Source organism: Sorex fumeus, unplaced genomic scaffold (genome assembly GCF_029834395.1).
Source record: "Sorex fumeus unplaced genomic scaffold, SorFum_2.1 ptg000039l, whole genome shotgun sequence".
Lineage (NCBI taxonomy): Eukaryota > Metazoa > Chordata > Mammalia > Eulipotyphla > Soricidae > Sorex > Sorex fumeus.
The window spans coordinates 25,460,445-25,481,283 of NW_026606096.1; the positions used below are offsets into that span (position 1 = coordinate 25,460,445).

Here is a 20,839-nt window from a genome sequence, read left to right on the forward strand (position 1 = left end):
TGTCCTGTCTCACTTTAAAATGGGCTTCCTCACTCTCTCCACTGCTGTTCAATATAGTACTGGAAGTACTTCCAATAGCGATTAGGCAAGAAAAAGATATTAAGGGCATCCAGGTAGGAAAGGAAGAAATCAAGCTCTCACTATTTGCAGATGATATGATACTTGGGACCACTCTCCACACGTCCGGACGGGCCTCATGCATGAAAGAACTGGCAGAGGAACCCAGGCATGCGGGTCCCGGGGCTGAGGTCTCCAAGCCTGCTCAAATTGGGACTGGGTCTTCTCCACCCAGACCCACCCCCATCGTCAGTAGATAGGCGTCACACCCACCAGCTGCTGCCAGTGCCAAGTTGGTCCCATCAATGGCCAAGACGCAGAGACTATAAAACCCAGCTCCCGGAAGCACGAGGCTGCATTTGTGTGGCTGCATGACATCGTATTATCTTATTTTTCCTTTGGAGAACCTGGAAGGCTACCAAAAGTATACTGCCCACATGGCAGAGTCTGTCAAACTTCCCATATCGTACTCAATATGCCAAATACCAGTAACAATGATTGGTCTCATTCTCCTAATCCTGAAAGAGCATTGAAATGGCTCTTTTAAAATCTCAGGGGTAGGAAGAAGGAGACGTTACTGGTGCCTGCTTGAGGCAATCGACGAACAACAGGATGATCGTGATCGTGATAGTGATGATACTATACTTAGAAAACCCTAAAACCTCTACCAAGAAACTCCTAGAAACAATACATTGGTATAGTAAAGTTGCAGGCTATAAAAAGTCCATGGCTTTCCTATACACAGATAAAGAGAGAGCAGAAAGTGACATGAAAAAAAGCAATCTCATTCACAATTATGCCCCAGAAAATCAAGTACCTAAGAATCAGTTTAACTAAGGATGTAAAGGACCTGTACAAAGAAAACTACAAAACGCTACTTCAGGAAATAAAAGAGGACACGAGGAAATGAAAAGATATCCCCTGCTCATGGATTGGGAGAATTAACATTGTCAAAATGACAATACTTCCCAAAGCATTGTACAAATTCAATGTGATCCCTATAAAGACACCCATGACATTCTTCAAAGAAATGGAGCAAACATTCCTGAAATTCATATGGAACAATAAGCCCCCACGAATAGCTAAAGCAATTCTTGGGAAAATGAAAATGGGAGGAATCAACCTCCCTAACTTCAAACTCTACTACAAAGCAGTAATAATTAAAACAGCATGGTACTGAAACAAAGGCAGAGCTGCAGACCAATGGAACAGGGTTGAATATACTAACATCTACCCCCAAACATATGATCGTCTAATCTTTGATAAGTGGGCAAGAAATGTGAAGTGAAGCAAGGAAAGCCTCTTTAACAAACTGTGATGGCAAAACTGGACAGCTACATGCAAAAAAGTGGGCTCAGATCTGTCCCTAACACCAAGTAAAAATGTAAGATCAAAATGGATTAAAGACCTCAACATCAGACTGGAATCCATAAGGTACATTGAAGACAAACTTGGCAAAATCCTCCATGACATAAAAGTTAATGATATCTTCAAAGATGTCACGTCACTGGCCAAGCAAGTGAAAACAGAGATAGACAAATGGGACTATCTTAAGCCAAGAAGCTTCTGTACCTCCAAAGAAACAGTGACCAAAATACAAAGACAGTCTACAGAATGGGAAAGGGTATTTGCCGAATACACATTCAACAAGGGGTTGATATCAAGGATATACAAAGTACTGGTTGAACTCCACAAGAAGAAAACATCCAAACCCATCAAAAAATGGGGCGACAAAATGAACAGAAAGATTCCCAAGAAGAAATCCAAATGACTAAAAGGCACATGAGAAAATGCTCTACGTCGTTAATCATCAGGGAGATGCAGATCAAAACAACAATGAGATATCATCTCACACCACAGAGACTGGCACACATCCAAAAGAACAAAAGCAACCGTTGTTGGTGCAGATGTGGCCAGAAAGGGACTCTCCTTCACTGCTGGTGGGAATGCTGACTGGTTCAGCCCTTTTGGAAAACAGTATGGATGATTCTCAAAAAATTAGAAATTGAGCTCCCATTTAACCCAGCAATACCACTCCTCGGAATATATCCCAGAGAGGCATAAAAGTATAGTCGAAGTGACAACTGTACCTGTTTGTTCATTGCAGCACTGTTTATAATAGCTAGAATCAGGAAAAAACCTGAGTGCTCGAGAACAAATGACTGGTTAAAGAAACTTTGGTACATTTACACAATGAAGTACTATGCAGCTGTTAGAAAAGATGAAGTCATGAGATTTATATACAAATGATACTACATGGAAAGTATCATGCTAAGCGAAATGAGTCAGAAAGAGAGGGACAGACATAGAAAGATTGCATTCATTGGGGAACATAAAGTAACAAAATAGGAGACTAACACCTAAGAATAGCAGGAGGATTACTCCATGGCTTTGAAGCCAGCTGCACATGCTAGGGAAAAAAGCAGCTCAGATAGAGAAGGGAGCACCAAATAAAGGGTATTGGGAGGTTCCTCCCAGGATGGGAGATGTTTGATGAGAGTAGACTATAGACTGAACATGATTGCCACTCAATGTCTCTTTTGCAAACCACAGCACTCAAAAGGAGAGAGAGAACAAAAGGGAATGCCCTGCCACAGAGGTAGGGATGGGGGGGTGGGAGGGATACTGGGATTAGTGGTGGTGGAGAATGAGCACTGGTGGAGGGATGGGTATTCGATCATTGTATAACTGAAACCCAAGCACAAAAATTTGTAAGTCTACAACTGTACCTCATGGTGTTTCACTAATAAAAATTTAAAAAATAAATAAATAAAATAAAATAAAATAAAATGGGCTTCCTTGGGGAAGAAATGGCAGTGGAATTTGAGCCGAAAGACATCTTACAAGATCAGTTGGCTGAAAGAACTGCAAAGCCTCACTTCCAATCCAAGCGTGGTAACCCTTGCTCACCAATCTTGGCTCACCATCCTGACTCTCCAACCCTCGTTCCCCAATCCTAGCTCTCCAATCCTGACTCACCAAACCTGGCTCTCCAATCCTTGCTCACCAACCTTGGCTCTACAGTTCTGCCTCTCCAATCCTCACTGACCAAATCTTACCAATCCCAGCTCTCCAATCCTCACTCACCAATTCTTACTCACCAATCCTGGCTCTCCAACCCTTGCCAATATTCACTCTGCAACTTTGTTCACCTTTAACTCCTCTACTCTCTCTTGGGCCCCCATTTTCTTAAATAGGGGCCACTCGGAGAAGAGCTCAGAAGTCAGTCACCAACCAGTGGTGCTTCACGAGGTGCCCCTGAGCTGCATCTGTTGGGCCCATGTGGTATCAGGGATGAAATTCATGACCTGCAAGTGGCTGGATTTTGAACAGTCTCTTGGACCCCCATTCTCATTCATAATAAATACATAAGTATCTCAAACTGTGTTAGCATCATTGACTTATTTAAGCCTGAACTAAAATTATTATTCCATCAGAATGATTAAATGTAATTATTTCAATGTAACCCATCAAGACAACTGCAATCTATAATGCTTGTTTTTATCCCAACCCTGTTTATTCTAGGCTCAAGTGAATCAGAATGAATTAGCAATTTTTTCTCCGGTTCGGTCTAGTGAGCCCTACATAGCCTCGAGAGAGGGTTTTAGTTTTATGAATGAGTTGAAGATATAGTAAGTCTGTAGGATGTCTTGATTTTAGTTTTATTTTTGGCTTGGGGGCCAAACAAGGCAATATTCAGGGCATATTCCTGGCTCTGAGCACAGGAATCACTCCTAATGGTGCTCAGAGGAACATATAAACTGTCAGGGATGGATTCCCAAGTCAGCTGCATGCAAGACAATCACTTTACCCACCAGAGAAGGTACAGCGTCCTGCTTGCCCACAAGGAGGGGTTGGGAGGAACAAATGATAAATGTTGAATGGCACTAGGAAAGTTAGCTAAGAGACTAGACATAAGAAATCTTTCTTACATTGGCTGTCTATCTTAGGGGGAAAACACCCTGGGAGCTGGAAGTGACAAGGTACTCATTCTTTAGAATCGATTTATCACCATCTCTAACACTGTCCTCTACTCTTAGCAGGACTTTAAAAGAGCTTGTAGTTCAACCATGGGCCAGGACAAGCCAGTGGTTAATGAGGTGAACTCAGATTTTTCAATTTGCAGTGTGAGGGGCCCTCAGGATCCAATTCAGCCTCTAGGTGACGCTGTGGCCACAAATGCTGCCATTTATTTATTTGTTTGTTTGTTTTGCTTTTTGGGTCACACCTAGCGATGCTCAGGGGTTATTCCTGGTTCTGCACTCAGGAATTACTCCTGGCAGTGTTTGGGGAACCATATGAGATGCCAGAGATTCAACCCAGGTCGACTGTGTGCAAGGCAAATGCCCTACTTGCTCTGGCCCATTTGCTTGTTTTTATGTGAAACAAATGTATTTGGGAAAGAAAGGGAGGAAAGAAGAGAGGGAGCTAGAGATGTGTGCTTAAAGAGACATAGACACTTTTTCCACAATGGAAAAAGGCAAAGTACACATTCCAAGCAGAGCCATGCAGGGATTGAAACTCTGTCATTCCCCACAGACCCTGGGAGCTTTGTTTGTGTTTGCACCATTGCAGTGTTGGAGAGCCAGGATGGTCCACTGGCCTTGAATTTTCAGTATTCTTCCAGTTGAATTTCTGGGGCTCTCATTTGGAATATGAATTTCACTGTCCAGAAATGACTCCTCCTTAAGTACCTAGAAAATATGTTCCAAACACCCTGATGACTATCTAGGATTCTGTGTTTGGCATCTGTGCGTATATCAACAAACACAGTTATGCATCTGATCTTAATGATATTGGCATTGGTTCACACAAGGAAAATGCTTGGTAGACAGCTCACAATGGAGGACAGTGCTCACCGTTCTCACTCATGAACTCCTTTGGCAGAAGACTGATGAGAGTAAACAGAATCTGACATAATTGGGTGCGCCTGGCACAAATACGTCAACCAACCTGAAACCAGCCTTCAAAAGTGTTATCTGAACATGAAGATCCTCCTGCCACTTACTTTTCCATACCACATCCTTGGCTGAGGAGACAGAATTTTAAGAACTATGATGTGGTGTTCAATCTGAAACTCCAGTCAAAACCCAGGTAATGAGGATGGGGGGATATGTATTCCCTTCTCCAGTCGAGTTCCTACTCCCTAGATACAACAGTGTGATCTTAGAAAGAAATGAATGAACCTATTCATTTGGGTGCCCATAAACAGGGCAGTGTGCTTTAATACAGAATTCAGAGTAGGTTTGTGTTCTCACATGACATTGTTGACTGCACAACCTTGAATATTTCACCTGCTCATCCTTAGTTTTCTTAGATATAAAACTAGAATAACGTCTTAGTGGTTAAAAAACAAGTCACTAGAGTCATGGGGGTTCTTTCTATTGTTTTTAAACAGCAATAGTCATTCAATGAGCAGATATATGTACATATGTGTATCTGCTCTTGATACATAAAGTACTTGAATGTGAAAAATATTAGATTTTCCCTAAAGTCACTTCCATCTCAGTTACCATGCAAATGGTTGCAATATTTCTTCTTTCTTAGAGCAGAAACTTTTATTTTTCAACTTTGTAACCCTGCTTCCAAATTCAATGGTCCCAACAACACATGGTCTGAAGGAAAGATTAGAGGCAGAATCTCTATTTTTGGTGTGGGAAGGTATGGGCTTCTTCACTTCGCTAGAAGTTACTGTGTCAAGTCTGTGAGTGCAAATGTGGGGTGGTTGGTGATTCCACAGATTCTTGGATTCCTAGAAACCTCCCTGAACCCACCATGTCTCTCTCGTACCATACAAAATTTGTGCTTCAGATCACATCTTCATGTCCTGACTTACAAGTGGGTTAGTAAAAATTCTTTCAATCTCTCTAGGAAAAGAGCCAAGTTAAGGGTTGGGGGTGGAGGGATACAGATAAAAGGTAATCTTTTCTAGTTCTCCCATTGTCTGTTCTGCTATTTACTTAGATGGGATGATAACTACAAGATCAAAGACTTTGAGTCAATGATACCATTTCAGATGATTGTTTTCTTCAAAAAAAAAAAAGCTGTGTAGCATAGTAACACAAAAGATTCCAGCTATCTGCTGGCAAATTTGCAGACCAATATGGAATAACCCAAGCCAAGTAGGAAGTCGATATCAGGAAAATGAAGTTTTTTATTCTGGCTCTAGCCACTGATTACCTTGGGGCTTACTTTACTCTCAACCACTAGTTTACAAGTAAGTGAAAGGACTAAATTGGTTGCTGTTGGTGCCTCATAGAGCCTTGCCATCTGGACTCCGAGCATATTGTCATCTCTGATTCAGCTGACCATCCCACCAGATGTTGCCAGAGCCACCCACTTCTGACTGATACACTGGGGCTCAGAAATATCCATCTGCAAATCTCCCCTCCCTTTGGGAATCTGTGACTCCCCATACATCACCACTACCATCACCCCCAAAGTAAAACATGCTCTCCTACCTCCTCTTTTGTGAATGATGTTCAGTATTAGTCACTGAACCTCCAAGTCAGCATTACTATTTCTTTGCAGTCAGCTTGCTACCAATATGGTAACATTCCATGGATTCACCAGGCTAGGGAACTAAATGTAATAACGTTCTCTTTCAGTCTTTGACTGAGTGTTCAAGCTGCGAGTCACGTTCATTCTTCTTGCACTGGATAGCTCCTGTTGAGGACTGGAGATGTAACCCAGTGATAGAGACCAATAGGAGGTCCTGAGCACAATCCCTGGAACCTTGCCTAAAAAATAGCAAATTTCAGGTGAGCTCTGATCACTGAGAAACCCTTGATCATTGAGACCAAACCTGAGGGAAAGAGAGCAAGTTTGCTTTCAAATAGGAAATGATTAAATAGTAAAATGCAAGAAGGAAATCCACAAGTTTTTCAATTATATGGAAATAAACTTTATTTTGCAGGAAAGAGCTCAATTCCCAAACTCTTCCCCTGGAGTCAAGTGTATGAGTCTGTTTAAGCCAAGTAGGTCTCTCAAATTCTGCAGTCCTCATAAACTCTCCAACTCAAACTCATCTCAAACTTTTATTATTTCTTGTTCAAAGAGGACAAATGACTGCAACTCATCTCCTCCAGTAATCTCACTTTCTAGAACAAACAAAAGGACAAACTGACTAACTTTGGGGGGATTAGTTTGAGGCCTGGCTGGAGCGATAGCACAGCAGGTAGGGCATTTGCCTTGCACGCGGCCGACCCGGGTTCGATTCTTTCATTCCTCTTGGAGAGCCCAGCAAGCTACTGAGAGTATCCCACCCACATGGCAGAGCCTGGCAATCTCCCCGTGTTGTATTCAATATGACAAAAACAGTAGCAACAAGTCTCACAATGGAGATGTACTGGTGCCTGCTCAAAGCAAAAAGATGAACAATGGGAGGACAGCGCTATAGTGCTACAGTTTGAAGCCTCTCAGAAAACCAAATAAAGGGCAGTGTTCTGAGAATCTTTGCTGTAACATCAACAACGACAACCACAAATCTTTTGTTTCTCCACCTGTAGCTGCAGTATATAGGGGACAATAATGTCAAAATTGTGTGTTCCTTCGTTCCATTGGGGAAAAAAAATTGGGTTGAGGACCACGTTTGTCAGTTCCATATCTGGTGCTCTAACTATGGTTCCCTCAGGCTGAAACAGGACTCAAGAGTCCCACATGTCAGAGGAGGCGAGTGTTCTACCACTTTCCCTGTCCCCTGGTCCCTCAAAAGTGCGTTAATTTAGAGACAAGATCTGCCGTGGTTAGCACGAGGAGCACCAGCAAGGGGCAACAAGCTGGCTGAGCTCTCTGAGGTGGCACTGGCCCACTGTTGACTGGGGGATCCTTCAGAGATTCCCTGATTCTGCTCTCTGCTCCTGGTCTGCATTCTTTTCATTTCCAGAATGTTTTTCCCCATGGTAGTTGGTTCTCAATTCACTTCCAGTGTTTCTTTTCCACAAGGCAGTCATTGCAAGAGGCCTCCTCCAGGAGGCCCAGGTCTATTGTGAAGGGAAAACTCTTCACCTTGGCTCAAGTTCCCTATCAGTCACCGGTGACCAGGCAGAGGGGAAGTGCAGAATTGGGGTGTAGAGGAGAGTTTGGGGTGGTAGGGTGGAGGAAGTAGAACAGCTGTTTACCTCATCAATTTGGGGATTGGGCTTCTCTGATTCTATATGAAACGAGGATTTTTCAGAAATACTTTCCTCTCCAGAGGAGGGGGATTCAGTCAAGTATCCAGTTATATTCTTCATCCAACACAAATGAGGATGAAGAAGTGAGAAAGAAGTTGAGGGGTGAGACTGAGGGCAAGAAAGGTATGTCATAAAAGACTCAGTGAAGAAAACCTAAGTATTTGGGGGGAAATCTGTGTTGCTGGGTATTATAATACACTAGTCTCTTTCCTACTTTCAATCTTCTCTAAAAATCCTCACATTGGACATCAGAACAGGAACCAGTTGTCCAGTCTATGGGATAAGTGGAACCAGGTTTACTGGTTCTTACAGTCTAATTGGGAAGGTTGGACTTTGGAATAGGGTGGACCTGGATTGGGATACATAAAGTTTGTGCCACCTCAAGTCCCATCAAATTCATTCTCTTAAAAAAATTGTTTTTAATCACGATGAGATAAGAGTTACAAGCTTGTTTATGTCTAGGCTTTAGTCGTGCAATGTTCCAACACCTATCCCTTCACTGGTGTACATTTCCCACCACTATGTCCCCAATTTCCCTCCACCACTTCCTCATCCCCATTGTATTAAGTTACATCTACCCAGTCTCCATTTCTTTTCAATATTTTGGTGATTGAATGTGTGCTTTCAGTACTTCTCTTTCTCCAAACCATTCTCTATAGTTTCCAAATTATTACCCTCCCACTGACATTAAAGCATCTAGCCCCCTTCAGAGGCAAGTCAGTTACAAGGAGTTCCTTCAGAGGGATCACCATACTTTGGATCACAACGTTGCACAACTTGGCAAGAACAATGGCCTCAAGGATATCACTCATCTGAAGGGATCTGATCTAAAGAACAGTCTAAAAGCTAGAGAATTATTTTCATTATGATCACCAAGATCACATAATGACTAGCCTGCCTAATGAGACACTTTGGCAATATTAATTCAGGGTCAGAAACAAAACACAAAGGTTCTGGGAAAGCCAGGAAGTAGTAGAGGCAGACTCTACTCTACTGAGGGTTATCGGTAGGAGAAAGACAGAAAAGTATCAAGTCATAAACTCAGTGGAAAGAAATATTTGGGTTTGAATTCATAATCAATATGATAGAATTGGTTTTTTTTTGCTTTTTGGGTCACACCCAGCGATGCTCAGGGGTTACTCCTGGCTCATGCACTCAGGAATCACTCCTGGTGGTGCTCAGGGGACCATATGGGTGCTGGGAATTGAACCTGTGTCGGCCATGTTGGCTGCGTGCAAGGCAAATGCCCTACCCACTATGCTATCGATCCACAAACTAGTTTGGTTTTTTTGTTGGGACACAGTAACTTTTGGACTGAACATGAATAAGTGATGGTAAGCTAGTTGAGATTCTTATACTCCGCACTTGTCTGCACAGCCTTTAATCTCCATCCATTAAAAAAAATAATAAAAATATTGTTCACCTCAAAATTGAATTGTACCCTGGTATTTCATGCTCATCAGATTCACCTGAAGCACTTGGAAGATTTGGGAAAAGCCTCTTTCCATTCACCCTTTATTTGTACAGTTCTATATGATTTTGTCCCTTGTCTCACAGCATGAAGTAAAACTGTCCTTCCTTGGAGAAATGGTGAGGTTTTTATAACAGTACCAGGCAGCTTGATCTTAAAGCAACAACAAACATATGATTTTTCTGATCACAAAGGGGTCCAACGGGATATGGAGTTTTTATGACTCTGTGCCTTATTTCTATGTCCAGAGGTTTGCATGGCCTGGGAAAGAGAAATCTCTCTCATTCAAAATATTTTTTGGGGAGCTGGAGCGATAGCACAGCGGGTAGGGCGTTTGCCTTGCACGCGGTTGACCCGGGTTCGATTCCCAGCATCCCATATGGTCCCCTGAGCACCGCCAGGGGTAATTCCTCAGCAAAGAGCCAGGAGGAACCCCTGTGCATTGCCAGGTGTGACCCAATTCGATCATTGTATAACTGAAACCCAAGCACAAAAATGTGTAAGTCTACAACTGTACCTCATGGTGTTTCACTAATAAAAATTTAAGGAAAAAAATAAAACATGATATGAGATAAAATTTTTTAAAAAAAATATTTTTTTGTTCTTTACAACTCAGTTAAGGTATCAATGGCATTCCACTCTTTTACTAATCCCTGGTAGACAGGTTTGGGTCTGGTCAGTCTAGTGAGATACTTTGACAATATTAATTCAGGGTCAGAAACCCAAGAGACTGCCTATACAAGCTATTATTTTAAAATCTATTTAACTTGTCTTTTTTTTTCTCTCATCAGGCTGAACAAGAAGATGGAGTTTATTCTAAGTAGTCCAGGCTTCTGTGGCCCTGTTTGTTGTACACTGAAGGTCTGCAAAAACGTCATTCTGTTCTTCTGAAGAAAAGGTTGTACAATCTGTGGGAAACCTCAGGGCACCCAGGTGGTGTAATGAAGGTAAGTTGAACTTCTGGGTCTGGCTCAAAGTGTTTATGTAATCCTAAAGTATATCTTCCCCACATCTGAAGTGTGATCAGATATTTAAGGATTCAACCCAGTCACCATTTTGACCCAATGCAAAGCATCTTCAAGACTGGCTCTAGGACTTGCTCCTCTTCATTCTTCATTCCTATACCATCCACAACCAGAGAAAAGCCACCGGCTGCTTTATATCACAAATCTAGCTCTGGAGTTTCTGCCCAAGGCTCTATTTGCTTCTTTTTGTTGTTGTTTGATTTGTTTATTTAATATTACACAAATCTCAGCTTAGGTTCCAAGATGTATGTAAGAGATCATTTCAATGTGAAGACAAGGTTCACATAAAGATTTAATTTAAAATGCATAGAACTGTGTTTGGTAAAGGAAACTTTTTCAGTCTACCAAGTTTAAGAACTGTGATCTGACACAATGTCAAATTCAAAGACGAGAAACTGTTGTCTAAAATGTTTATTTAACATGCATATATACCAAATTTAAAATTAGTCAAGATAACAGAGATAGAATGGTTAAAACTAAAAATGGTCACATAAGACAGAAATTGGCACCATTATTTCTTAAATGCTTCTCGTCTATAATAGATGATCTTTACTATCAGAAAAACTTTGATATTTCTAGGAAAATAATTTATATTATACTTGACAGTAATAGTATGAAATTTAAAAATGGGAAACAAGATATATATCTACTGTCTGAAAAAAAAAGAAGTTGGGAACATTTGGCAGTGCTATGGGGTCACTCCTGTTGGTGGTTGGGGATTATATGCAATGCCAAGGACCGAACCAAGGTTGGTTTTATCTAAGGCAAGCTCCTATACCCCTGTCTATCACCCTGGCTCTAAAGAAAATAATTAAGCAACAAATTTATACTTTTTTTGCACGACCTTAGAGAAAAACATATCCAGTAAAGCATTCATCCGTAGAAGTCAATATACATGTTGATTTACTTTTCAAAAACCAGGTTTCAAGTAGGAAAGGATAAATGACTCTTCCCTGGCACCCACCAAGAGTTATTCATGAGATACATACAAGAATTTAGTTAAAATCTATAGGCACTTTCTTGACATGTGGCTCTCCTTCTTATAGTCATCTAAGACACCTCTCCTCTGTCCTGTCTTGCCCCTTCCTCTACCTACTTCCACCCCTGCCAACCCTTACTCGATAGTTTTAGGAGTTACCTTTCTGAGCCCCAAAACCCCATTGCTTTTTTCTTGAAGTCCCAAATTCTTGGTCTTCTTAAGACCAGCCTCTTGATCACCGCTTCCTTTTGTTGCATCTGTTTATGCTCCAACTCCTGCATCACTCACCTTTGCCCAAATGGTCCTAGGCAACACAATAGAGTAAGTACCTCATGCTTCTATCTAGGCTCCTTAAGGTCATTTTTCACATGTCTGTTCATGGTGTCTCAATAGCATCCTGCCCCAAATCTACCTCTCTGAACTACACCCCACTGTCCCAAGTCTCAGCAGTTAGTAGTTTGGCTTATGTAAGGGCAACTTCTTATACTTCTTATCCTATTCTCTCGAGAAGCCGTACTGAATAGCCTCAATAGCCTGTTTATGAGACCATCAAGTTTGCAGGAAAGATCCATGTGTCATTCATTTATCTTTTCATCCCAAACACTTACATTATTTCATCTTAACCCCTGCAGTCATTGTTTGCCTCATTTAGATCACATGACAAAACAAGTGAGAAAAACATTACAACAGACAACTACTTGATTGTGATTTCACAATCGGAATAGAAATACATAAATATTAGGGTCTTGTCAGTTCACATGGAAGAATCTTAGGATGTCAAGAGAAATTCACAAAGACACATAAATAGTTCAGAGACTTTCTTCCATAATCACAACGGAAATTTCTTTCTCTACTATGTCAGTTATGGATCAAACTGAACACCACAAAATAAAAACATTCCCTTTCCTCTAAGAAACTGAATAAACTCCAGCATTGTGGTACATTTAATAAATAAACACTTCATCCAGTTCTCTCTTCCTATGAGTGGTATGATGAGATCACTTCCTATTTCTCAGCTTAATCCCAACATCATCTCCTTCAGATAAAATTCTTTGAAGCTTCAGGAATATTTAACAGTCTTTGTATTTTCACATCACTGTATATACTTCAAAACAGGTAACTACAAATATTTATTCTGGGCTATAAAATTGCTACAGGTCAGTGCCTAGTATTTAATGAGGTCTCAAACAAATGATGAACCAAATCTTGCTTTAAGTGTATGAAGTGAGTCAAGACTAATTATGTTAATTCTGACCTAAAGAACTTCCTTGACATCTAATGAGGGATCATTATCTTCCAACAGAGATTTAACATCAGACAGTGGATTTTACTACCTGAAACACTAAAGTCTAAAATAAAAGGTGTTAATTATGAGGACACAGTTTTCTTTTAAAAAGAATTTATTTAAACAAATGTTATAGGGTAATGGACAGTAAGTGAAAATCCACTAATACAACTGGAGTTCTCATTGAGAGTTCTTTTACGTGTACACTTAGAATTAGTTTAATTTATAAGAATAGGCACATATAACACCTGCATCCTGTGATGTTGTCATCTCATGTTTTAATTGTTTGAAACATCTGAATGAGTAAACACAATGTTTAGTTATTAAGCTCCAACTGAATTTGTTGTGGGCAAATTAAGAGGTGATAAAACATCAGTTACACCAAACTGCTGTTAAATTTGTTCTAGTTGGATCACTAAGTGACTGGCCCCTCCTTCCTTATACTCCTCATTATATGACTCATTATTTTGTGATTCTAGATAGTTTATAAAGCAATTTTAATACTTGAAATGCAAGTCTGGTTTGTGTCTTAATGTTCAGAATTTGGTAGTTTTTCAAAAGTGCTGGAGTACTCACTTACTTTAGCACTGCTACATCTTAAATCTGATTTTAAAATGCCTCAATGTAATCCAGTTCCACAACTGTAAGGATGAAAACACTTCAGAATTACTTCTAACAGTGAGGTCCTACTTGTTTGGATGTAGTTGTTGCTGAGACAGCCTTTTTTAAAGGATGTAAACTATTTTGCATTAAAATGGGGAAAACAGACTGGAAAACAAATCTGAGGATGTTTTAATTAGTATACAGTACATTAGTAAGTGCTTAATGTAAACTCCATACAATAACTATAAGCAAGTGACAGCTTAGAAACAAGGACTTAAGAAAAGGAATGGAACTTGTAAAAGTTCCATGAAAGTATTTGCCTCTACCAATGCTTTATGATAAGTGGTATAATATATAAAGCAGTTGAGATAATAAAGATGGCAAAAGACTCAAGAACAAAACTTTTGTTTCATCTGCTGTGTGTGTATAGATATCTTTATATTTAATTGTTGAATATACACTCCAATTATCAACATTAGTTTAATTCTATTTCCATTCATTCATCCCTTAAATGTGGTATAAAGTAAGTACAAACCAAAAGGGAAAAAACTTAAAAAGGATGCCAAGCTTCCTACTGAGTAATGGCAAGTCAAATTATTTAACAGGTGTTATAGTAGATATTTTGGCAAGAATACAGACTTCTATAGTTCTAGTCAGTTACTTTACCTATCATAAAACCTTTGCCAATCTGGTTTGAAGTAGTTAAAGTAATCATGACTGACTGGATAACATATACAGAACAATACATGAAAACAAATGAATTTTTCTGTGTTTTTCTTTTTGCCAATCATCCAGCGTGTTTTCATATGAACAAAGGAAATATTTTAATAAAGTTTTTCAGTGAAACAGGATAAATTTACAATAAAGTTTAGTGTTCTCATTCGGTAAATCTTCCTCTCTTCCAATTCAGGCCCAACAGAAGAGCAATGATTATAAGAGAAACATAAAACACAAATAATCTCCTGTGGCCATCTTCTCTGGTGCTGGTTTTCTTGTAATGATGATCCCTATCGCAAATTCTCTTAGTTCCAAGAGCTGCACAGTGCTTTAAATGGAACTGCCTGCATAGATTCAGAAAGCCTTTGTTCTTGGGACTTACACAGTAAGCACTTGGCGTGATTCTTAATCACATTTTTTATCCAGAACACAGTGTTACAGGTCACATTTTTCTCAATAGTACTTATACTGATTTGTGCTCTATAAATATAAACATATTTACGCACAGAATACACACACTGACACGGGGAGATGAAGTTAGCCAGCCATCCATAAGATAAATGGAATAAAAATTGCAGGAAGTGTAGCATATGATGCCAAGCCCAGATAGACTATAGACGCCAATCCCAAGACTGCAGAAGCAAGAACACTTCTCTGATCACGAATAATTATCTTCACAATCTCACAAAACTGGAAAATAAAATGTAAGAATATTAGCAAAGGTGGCTATACCGAAAAAATGAAGAAAAATGGCATATGCCAACTAGTAAAGCATGGTGTGCCCTGCTAGTCTGTCTTCGCTTTAGACTTAAGGAGTTTAAATGTTAATAGTTCAGTTCCTTGATTCCATATCAAGATTCCAGAGAAACTCAAACAACCCTTAAGGCAACTGGATTAATAATGGCAGTTGCCTTTGTAAATAGGACTTTTATAGATTGAGAATGCACCCACATAATGTATTTGGGATTACAGGTTGAAAATAACATTAAACAACCTATCGATAATATATTCTGAAATTAGATGACCAAAAAACTTTTTTAACTTGCCTAAATAATTCATTCCATTGTCATTATAACTAAATTATAATTCAGTAGTTAATTCAATTCCTACAAGTGTTTTAAAATTTGTTGGTACTAATGCTACTTTGGTTAACTCTCAAAAATGAAAATCAGTCTAATTATATGATATCGCATTTCTGGCTTAAATAAAACAAATTCTCCATTAATTTTGTGATATAAGATTGGCTTTGTGACAGGGAGATAGTACAGGGATTAAGGTACATGCCTTGTGCAGGAGGCTGACCCCAGTTCAAACAAAGGAGAAAAGACAATGGACAATGAAAACAAACCCTAGGGTTCTGTCTACAGAACTTAAGTCTAAGCAAGTGGTGAGGGCCCTAGGGAAGGCAGCAGAGGTAGGTGGATATGACATGCTAGTGGTGAGTTCATGCAGTAACATTATATGAAGTATTGATATTAATGCAATTTTAAATCAGGATGCCTCAATAATTTTTAAACATGCCTCCCAAAAGTACTACGTAAGGGCTGGGGTGATAGTACAGCAAAGAGGGTGAGGAGGGCACTCACGTTGCATGAGGCCAACCTGGTTTCAATCCTGGCACCCCTCAAGGGCCTTCAAAGCCTGCCTCACCAGCAAATGTTTGGGATGGATGATGCCAGGGATCAAGTTGGAGTTAGCAGCAAACAAGGCATGCAATCTCTATATTAACCCCTATACTATTTCTCCATGTCTCCCCCAATAAATATATTTTAACATATGATATTGACTGTAACACTACAGGTGATCTCTCCCATTTTTGCTAAATAAGCAAGACATTAAGTAGAAAATACATTAAGTAGAAAATACACAATTTTTAAGGTGAGGAGAATTAAATTAGGAGAATAAGAAAAGCTACTTGGCAAATAATGAAAAGGTATATATACAAGTGATATAATATATATATACACACTTAATATATGTGTGTATACACACATACATGAGTAAGCTATCTTGATACAGCTATGGTTTCTTATTCTTTCACAATGAAGTAAACAATCATTGCGGATTCTCTGGCTCCTAACAGGTCATTTTCTCAAGGAGCATCTCATATCTAATGTCCTGCCTTTGTTCACTGGGCCATCAGCCCAGGAGGCATCTGTAGTGCTATTCAATCTGCACTCCTAAAAGGTATTCTAAGAGACACATTGGATCACTTTTCTGAGCACTAAATCCCTAGAAATTATAATGGTCATTTGCATTAATTTTTGATAAAAGTAATATGAGCAAAGTAATAAATAAGTCAATATATAACCCTTATAATAGTAATAGCTACTAATTAGATGGATTTATAGTCTACAAAATAGTTCAATTGTCAATAGCATAAAATCCTTTAATTTTATGATTCCTAAACTTGTATAAAAGAATCTCACTTTGAGACAAAGAGATGACTCGATAGAAGCATAGCTAATGCTGAAAGCAGACTATAGACCAAACATGATTGCCACTCAATGCCTCTTTTGCAAACCACAACAGCCAAAAGGAGAGAGAGAACAGAGGGGAATGCCCTGCCACAAAGGCAGGGTGGGATGGGTGGGATGGGGGGTGGGAGAGATACTGGAACCCATGGTGGTAGAAAATGGGCACTGGTGGAGGAATGGGTATTTGATCATAGTATAACTGAAACCCAAGCACAGAAATTTGTAAGTCTACAACTGTACCTCATGGTGTTTCACTAATAAAAATTTAAAAATAAAAAATATATATATAGTAAAAAAAAGAAGCAGAGCTAGGAGTGATGCCAGCACAAAACCAAGAGCAGCCCTGAACACCCCGGGCGTGACCCTAAAAAAGTAGTAGCACTGCACAGAAATAAAAGATGCTTTTTCAGTTCATTTTCAAATTAGTTGCAGTGTTTTCACGAGGGAAGTGTTTGTTCTGGAGAGTTCTTGTAAACTCATTTAATTAAGAGACAATGTACAGCTTTCCTGTTAGCAGGTGATAGTTGCATATATGAAGAATTCAGTGATCTGACCTGGAATCAATTCTTGACATTTCTGAAAAGCAAAACCTCTTTCAGTATTAATGATCTATTTACCTCACTCAGGACTCATTCAAAAAGAAAAGTTCTTAAAAATGGGAAATTGGGGGGTGGGGATTCCCCCTCCCCCGCCCCAAGAAATCTACAGGGTGGTCAAAAGGCTTGTTTGACCATTCAAAAGAAGACAAAGAACTATTTCACAAGAGGTACACAACAGCCACAGCAATTAAACCAGTTCCCTACACCTATAAAACTGTACAAACTTTCCAAAGAATAAAAAGGATTGCAAACTACTTATTTGGGCAGATTAAATATTTTATCACTTTTAAAAGTACTTGTACTGTCAAAATACATACATATAGTACTGTATGTGTTCCACGAAAGGGTAACTCCAAATTACTGGGAGAAAAAAGGTTTTTCCTTAGAAAAATAATTTGCTTAGTCCCAAGCAAATCTGTTGGGTTTCCTTCTGTACATTTAGAGCTTGTAAATGTGGGGATGTTTGTTTTTAAACAGGACTGAAAGGGAGCTGTGATTCCCAAGTCACTGTCCGGTGCTCAGAATCTACTTTTCCTCGAAAAGAATTCTTAGACTGAATTCTGTTGTGGCTCTATAAAAATCTACCAAGAATTTCATATACTGATCAACAGAAAGCATATACACCCATGCTCCACTACTGAGAGGAGCTAGAAAGATTCTCTTAGGTGAGTTAAAACCTGGATCAAGATGCAGAGTAATACACTTTTAAAATGGTTACACAGACTTAGATTCTTTTGGTCTAAAAGATATTTGAACATGAGTAAAAGATGAGATATGTTGTGATTACCCTGTTTTCCACTAAGAAGAGTAATGTTTATAGCTCTCTAGCAAACACAATGAAGGTAGGAAAGCCTCCATTTACAAGCTAAACCGCAGACTTAGAGTATTGAGAACTGTCTTTCAAAGTTAAGAGCTTTCCCGCAGAGCTGAGAGCTTAGTGTCTGTAGGCAGGAGGTCCTGGTTCTGATTTCAAGCCAGGCATGGTTCCCAAGCACCTTTGGGTCCTCAGCAGGAGCCAGGAACAGAACTTAAGCTTGGGCAGGTGTGACCAAGTACACCTCCCCCAGTCCCCACTAAAAAAGTGGGTTCAAAAGAACTTAAAAGCTCAGCCTCCCCCTCCCCCACCACTTGCCAGGATGTGTGCCTAATTGAATCATCTTAAATTCTGATACTGTTCTATTTAATTGCCCTTCTTGGATACCAATAGTTCTTTTTGCTTGTTTGTTTTTCTTATCTCCAGGGCATCCCATAAACAATCTAACTCACCTTCGGGGCTAAATGGATAAGGGATGTTTCACAATGAGGGGATTCAAGCCAACAAAGAATTTAGAATAGCAAGGGGTTTCAAAATTCCCTGCTGGAGTACCGCCCCAAGACTGTCTATCTAAGGAGCCTTTCCTAAGACTGTTGGTAGCGTCTAAAACTGCAGTTTAGAGAGGAGGGGGAAAAAAACTGCAAGCTTCTTTAGCAATTTAGACAGGAAGTGACGGACTTAACCGAAATCCTAAGCAACTTCCTTCTCACTGCGATGCTTGGGGGAAAACTGGGCATACGGCTATGTCTGCAACGCTTCCCAAGTCAGGTGACTTGTCATTTGTCATTTCCACTATTGCCGCTGGCCATCCCGCTTCCGTAGTAACCCCGGGGCAGCTGTGGGAGTTGCTGGCAGCTAGAGGGCTCTGCCACGCTCTTGCACTGCCAATTTCCAGGGCCCCAGGACAGGCTCCTCGCTCGCGTCTTTATCAGGTCTGTCTTAGGAACATCAAAGCGCCCAAGACTTAATCTAGAACTTCTAAGAACGGTGTGGAAGCGGCGGGGAGGAGGGGAGGCGGAAGAGGCTAGGAAGTCGGGAGGAAGATCTCCACCCCCGCTCTCCGGGGAGAGAAAACGTTAGGGAAGGGAGGGGACGCCAGGGGGTGGCGCAGCGCACCTTGTCGGACTGGGGGCTGATCGCGGTGCCGAATCGGCAGTAGGTGACGAAGTGCTCGCAGTTGTTCCACAGCAGGCTGTAGGGAGACAAGCCCATGAGCTTCTCCGCCCTCCGCGCCACCTCCTCGTTGAGCAGCGCCTTCTTCTTGAGGGACTTGTCCAGGTGATTGACCAGGATGTCGGCTCCGTAGGCGAAGTCCTCCACCGTGTCCACGCGGATGCTGGCCACCTTGCTAATGACGCCGAGCAGGAGACGCTTGCTGGACACCACCGGCTGCGTGAGCTCCTGGTTGTCGGTCAGGGCCAGCAGGATGTCGGGCATCAGGTGGGCGACACGGTTGTTGCCCAGATAGATACCGTAATGGGTCAAGTGGATCCGGGGCACCTCCAGCACGTCGCCGCGAAGGAAAGAACTGATGTCGTAGAAGCGGCCCTTGGCTTTGTCCTCGGCCGGCTCGCCCGAGCTGAACAGCTTGAAGTTGGAGATGAGGAGCAGCTTCTCCAACAGGAAGGTCACCACCTCCTGCATCGGGTTCTTCATCCTGCAAGGCAAAGGGAGCAACTGAGAGGGGCCCGCGGCCTCTCCGGCACCGGCCGGCTCGGCCCAGGTGAGCTCGCCCGACTGGGCCGCGGGACTGCAGCTCACCTGCAGCCCGGTGGCTCGACGCCGCAGCCGAAAGCGCCTGCGAGAGGGGGGTCGGGGATGGGAAAGACCCGGAGACGCTTGGTGGGGCTGCACCGGGCTGGCCGGCCCGCCAGGCTGAGCGTCAAGCGGCTGCTGATTGCCTGCTACGCGACTCCCAGTGCGGCGAGGAGGCAAATGGGGCTCACCTGGAGGCAGGGTCGGGGCGCAGCTCAGCGCTGGGTGCTCTGCGGGGCCGCATTCGCCGGGGCCTTTTATCGCCGTCGAGGGGGGCGGGGCCGAACGCCGTCACAGACCCAGCGACAGCGCTGATTGGGCGGCGGCGGCGAGCCCCACTCGCCGCGTGGGACCCGCGGGACCTTCTGCAGCTTGGAACCAGGTGGCCAGTCCCCGGGCCCCGTGGTTCTGCGCCGCAACGCCCTGCCCAACGCGGGCGCCTCTGGGCGTTGGAGCTCCGAGCGCGTCCAGGCTTTGGAGAGTTCCAAAGCTATCGCACCTGTCCGGCCTGGGGGCGCATGTCGCGCACTTCGCGGTTTTTTTTTTTTTTTTTTTGGTCGGTGGGAATCCCCGGGACGTAACTTCTCATCAGAATCACCGCCCTAAGAAGACAGATCTCCCGGGCATCGGCTGCCCGAACGTGTTTGCATTTGCTTTGCCCGTTGTGTAGCGTGCTCCCGGAAAACTTGCGGATTTCCTTTTATACTCCACCTTGCAGATCCCTGCCTCTCCCCCCCCCATTTAAAGGATCCCAAGGTCCCCAGCATTGAGCCGGCGCGAGGGTGCAGGAGCAGCAGGCGGGGCGGCGCGCAGGCGGTTAGAACCCGAAGCGTCTCCGCATTCCAGTGACCGTTGAGCACGCAGCACCCCTCCAACCGTCTTA

At 41.9% G+C, this 20,839-nt stretch overlaps 1 protein-coding gene across 1 annotated transcript; it reads right to left on the reverse strand.

Moving 5' to 3' along the window:
* Positions 1-11,744: 11,744 nt before the first annotated feature.
* On the reverse strand, positions 11,745-19,857 carry LRAT (lecithin retinol acyltransferase). Its single transcript, XM_056118961.1, has 2 exons — positions 19,318-19,857; positions 11,745-15,001 (listed from the first exon to the last, which is right to left on the reverse strand). The coding sequence occupies exons 1-2, from the start codon at positions 19,855-19,857 to the stop codon at positions 14,849-14,851; spliced, it is 693 nt and encodes a 230-aa protein (XP_055974936.1). The 3' UTR covers positions 11,745-14,848.
* Between the last annotated feature and the right edge of the window lie 982 nt (positions 19,858-20,839).

Excerpts from the sequence above, each read along its gene's own strand:
- LRAT (XM_056118961.1), bottom strand. The coding sequence starts at position 19,857 with ATGAAGAACCCGATGCAGGAGGTGGTGACCTTCCTGTTGGAGAAGCTG. Across the intron at positions 15,002-19,317 it reads TCAGCCCCCAGTCCGACAAG|TTTTGTGAGATTGTGAAGAT; the intron begins GTGCGCTGCGCC and ends TTTATTTTCCAG.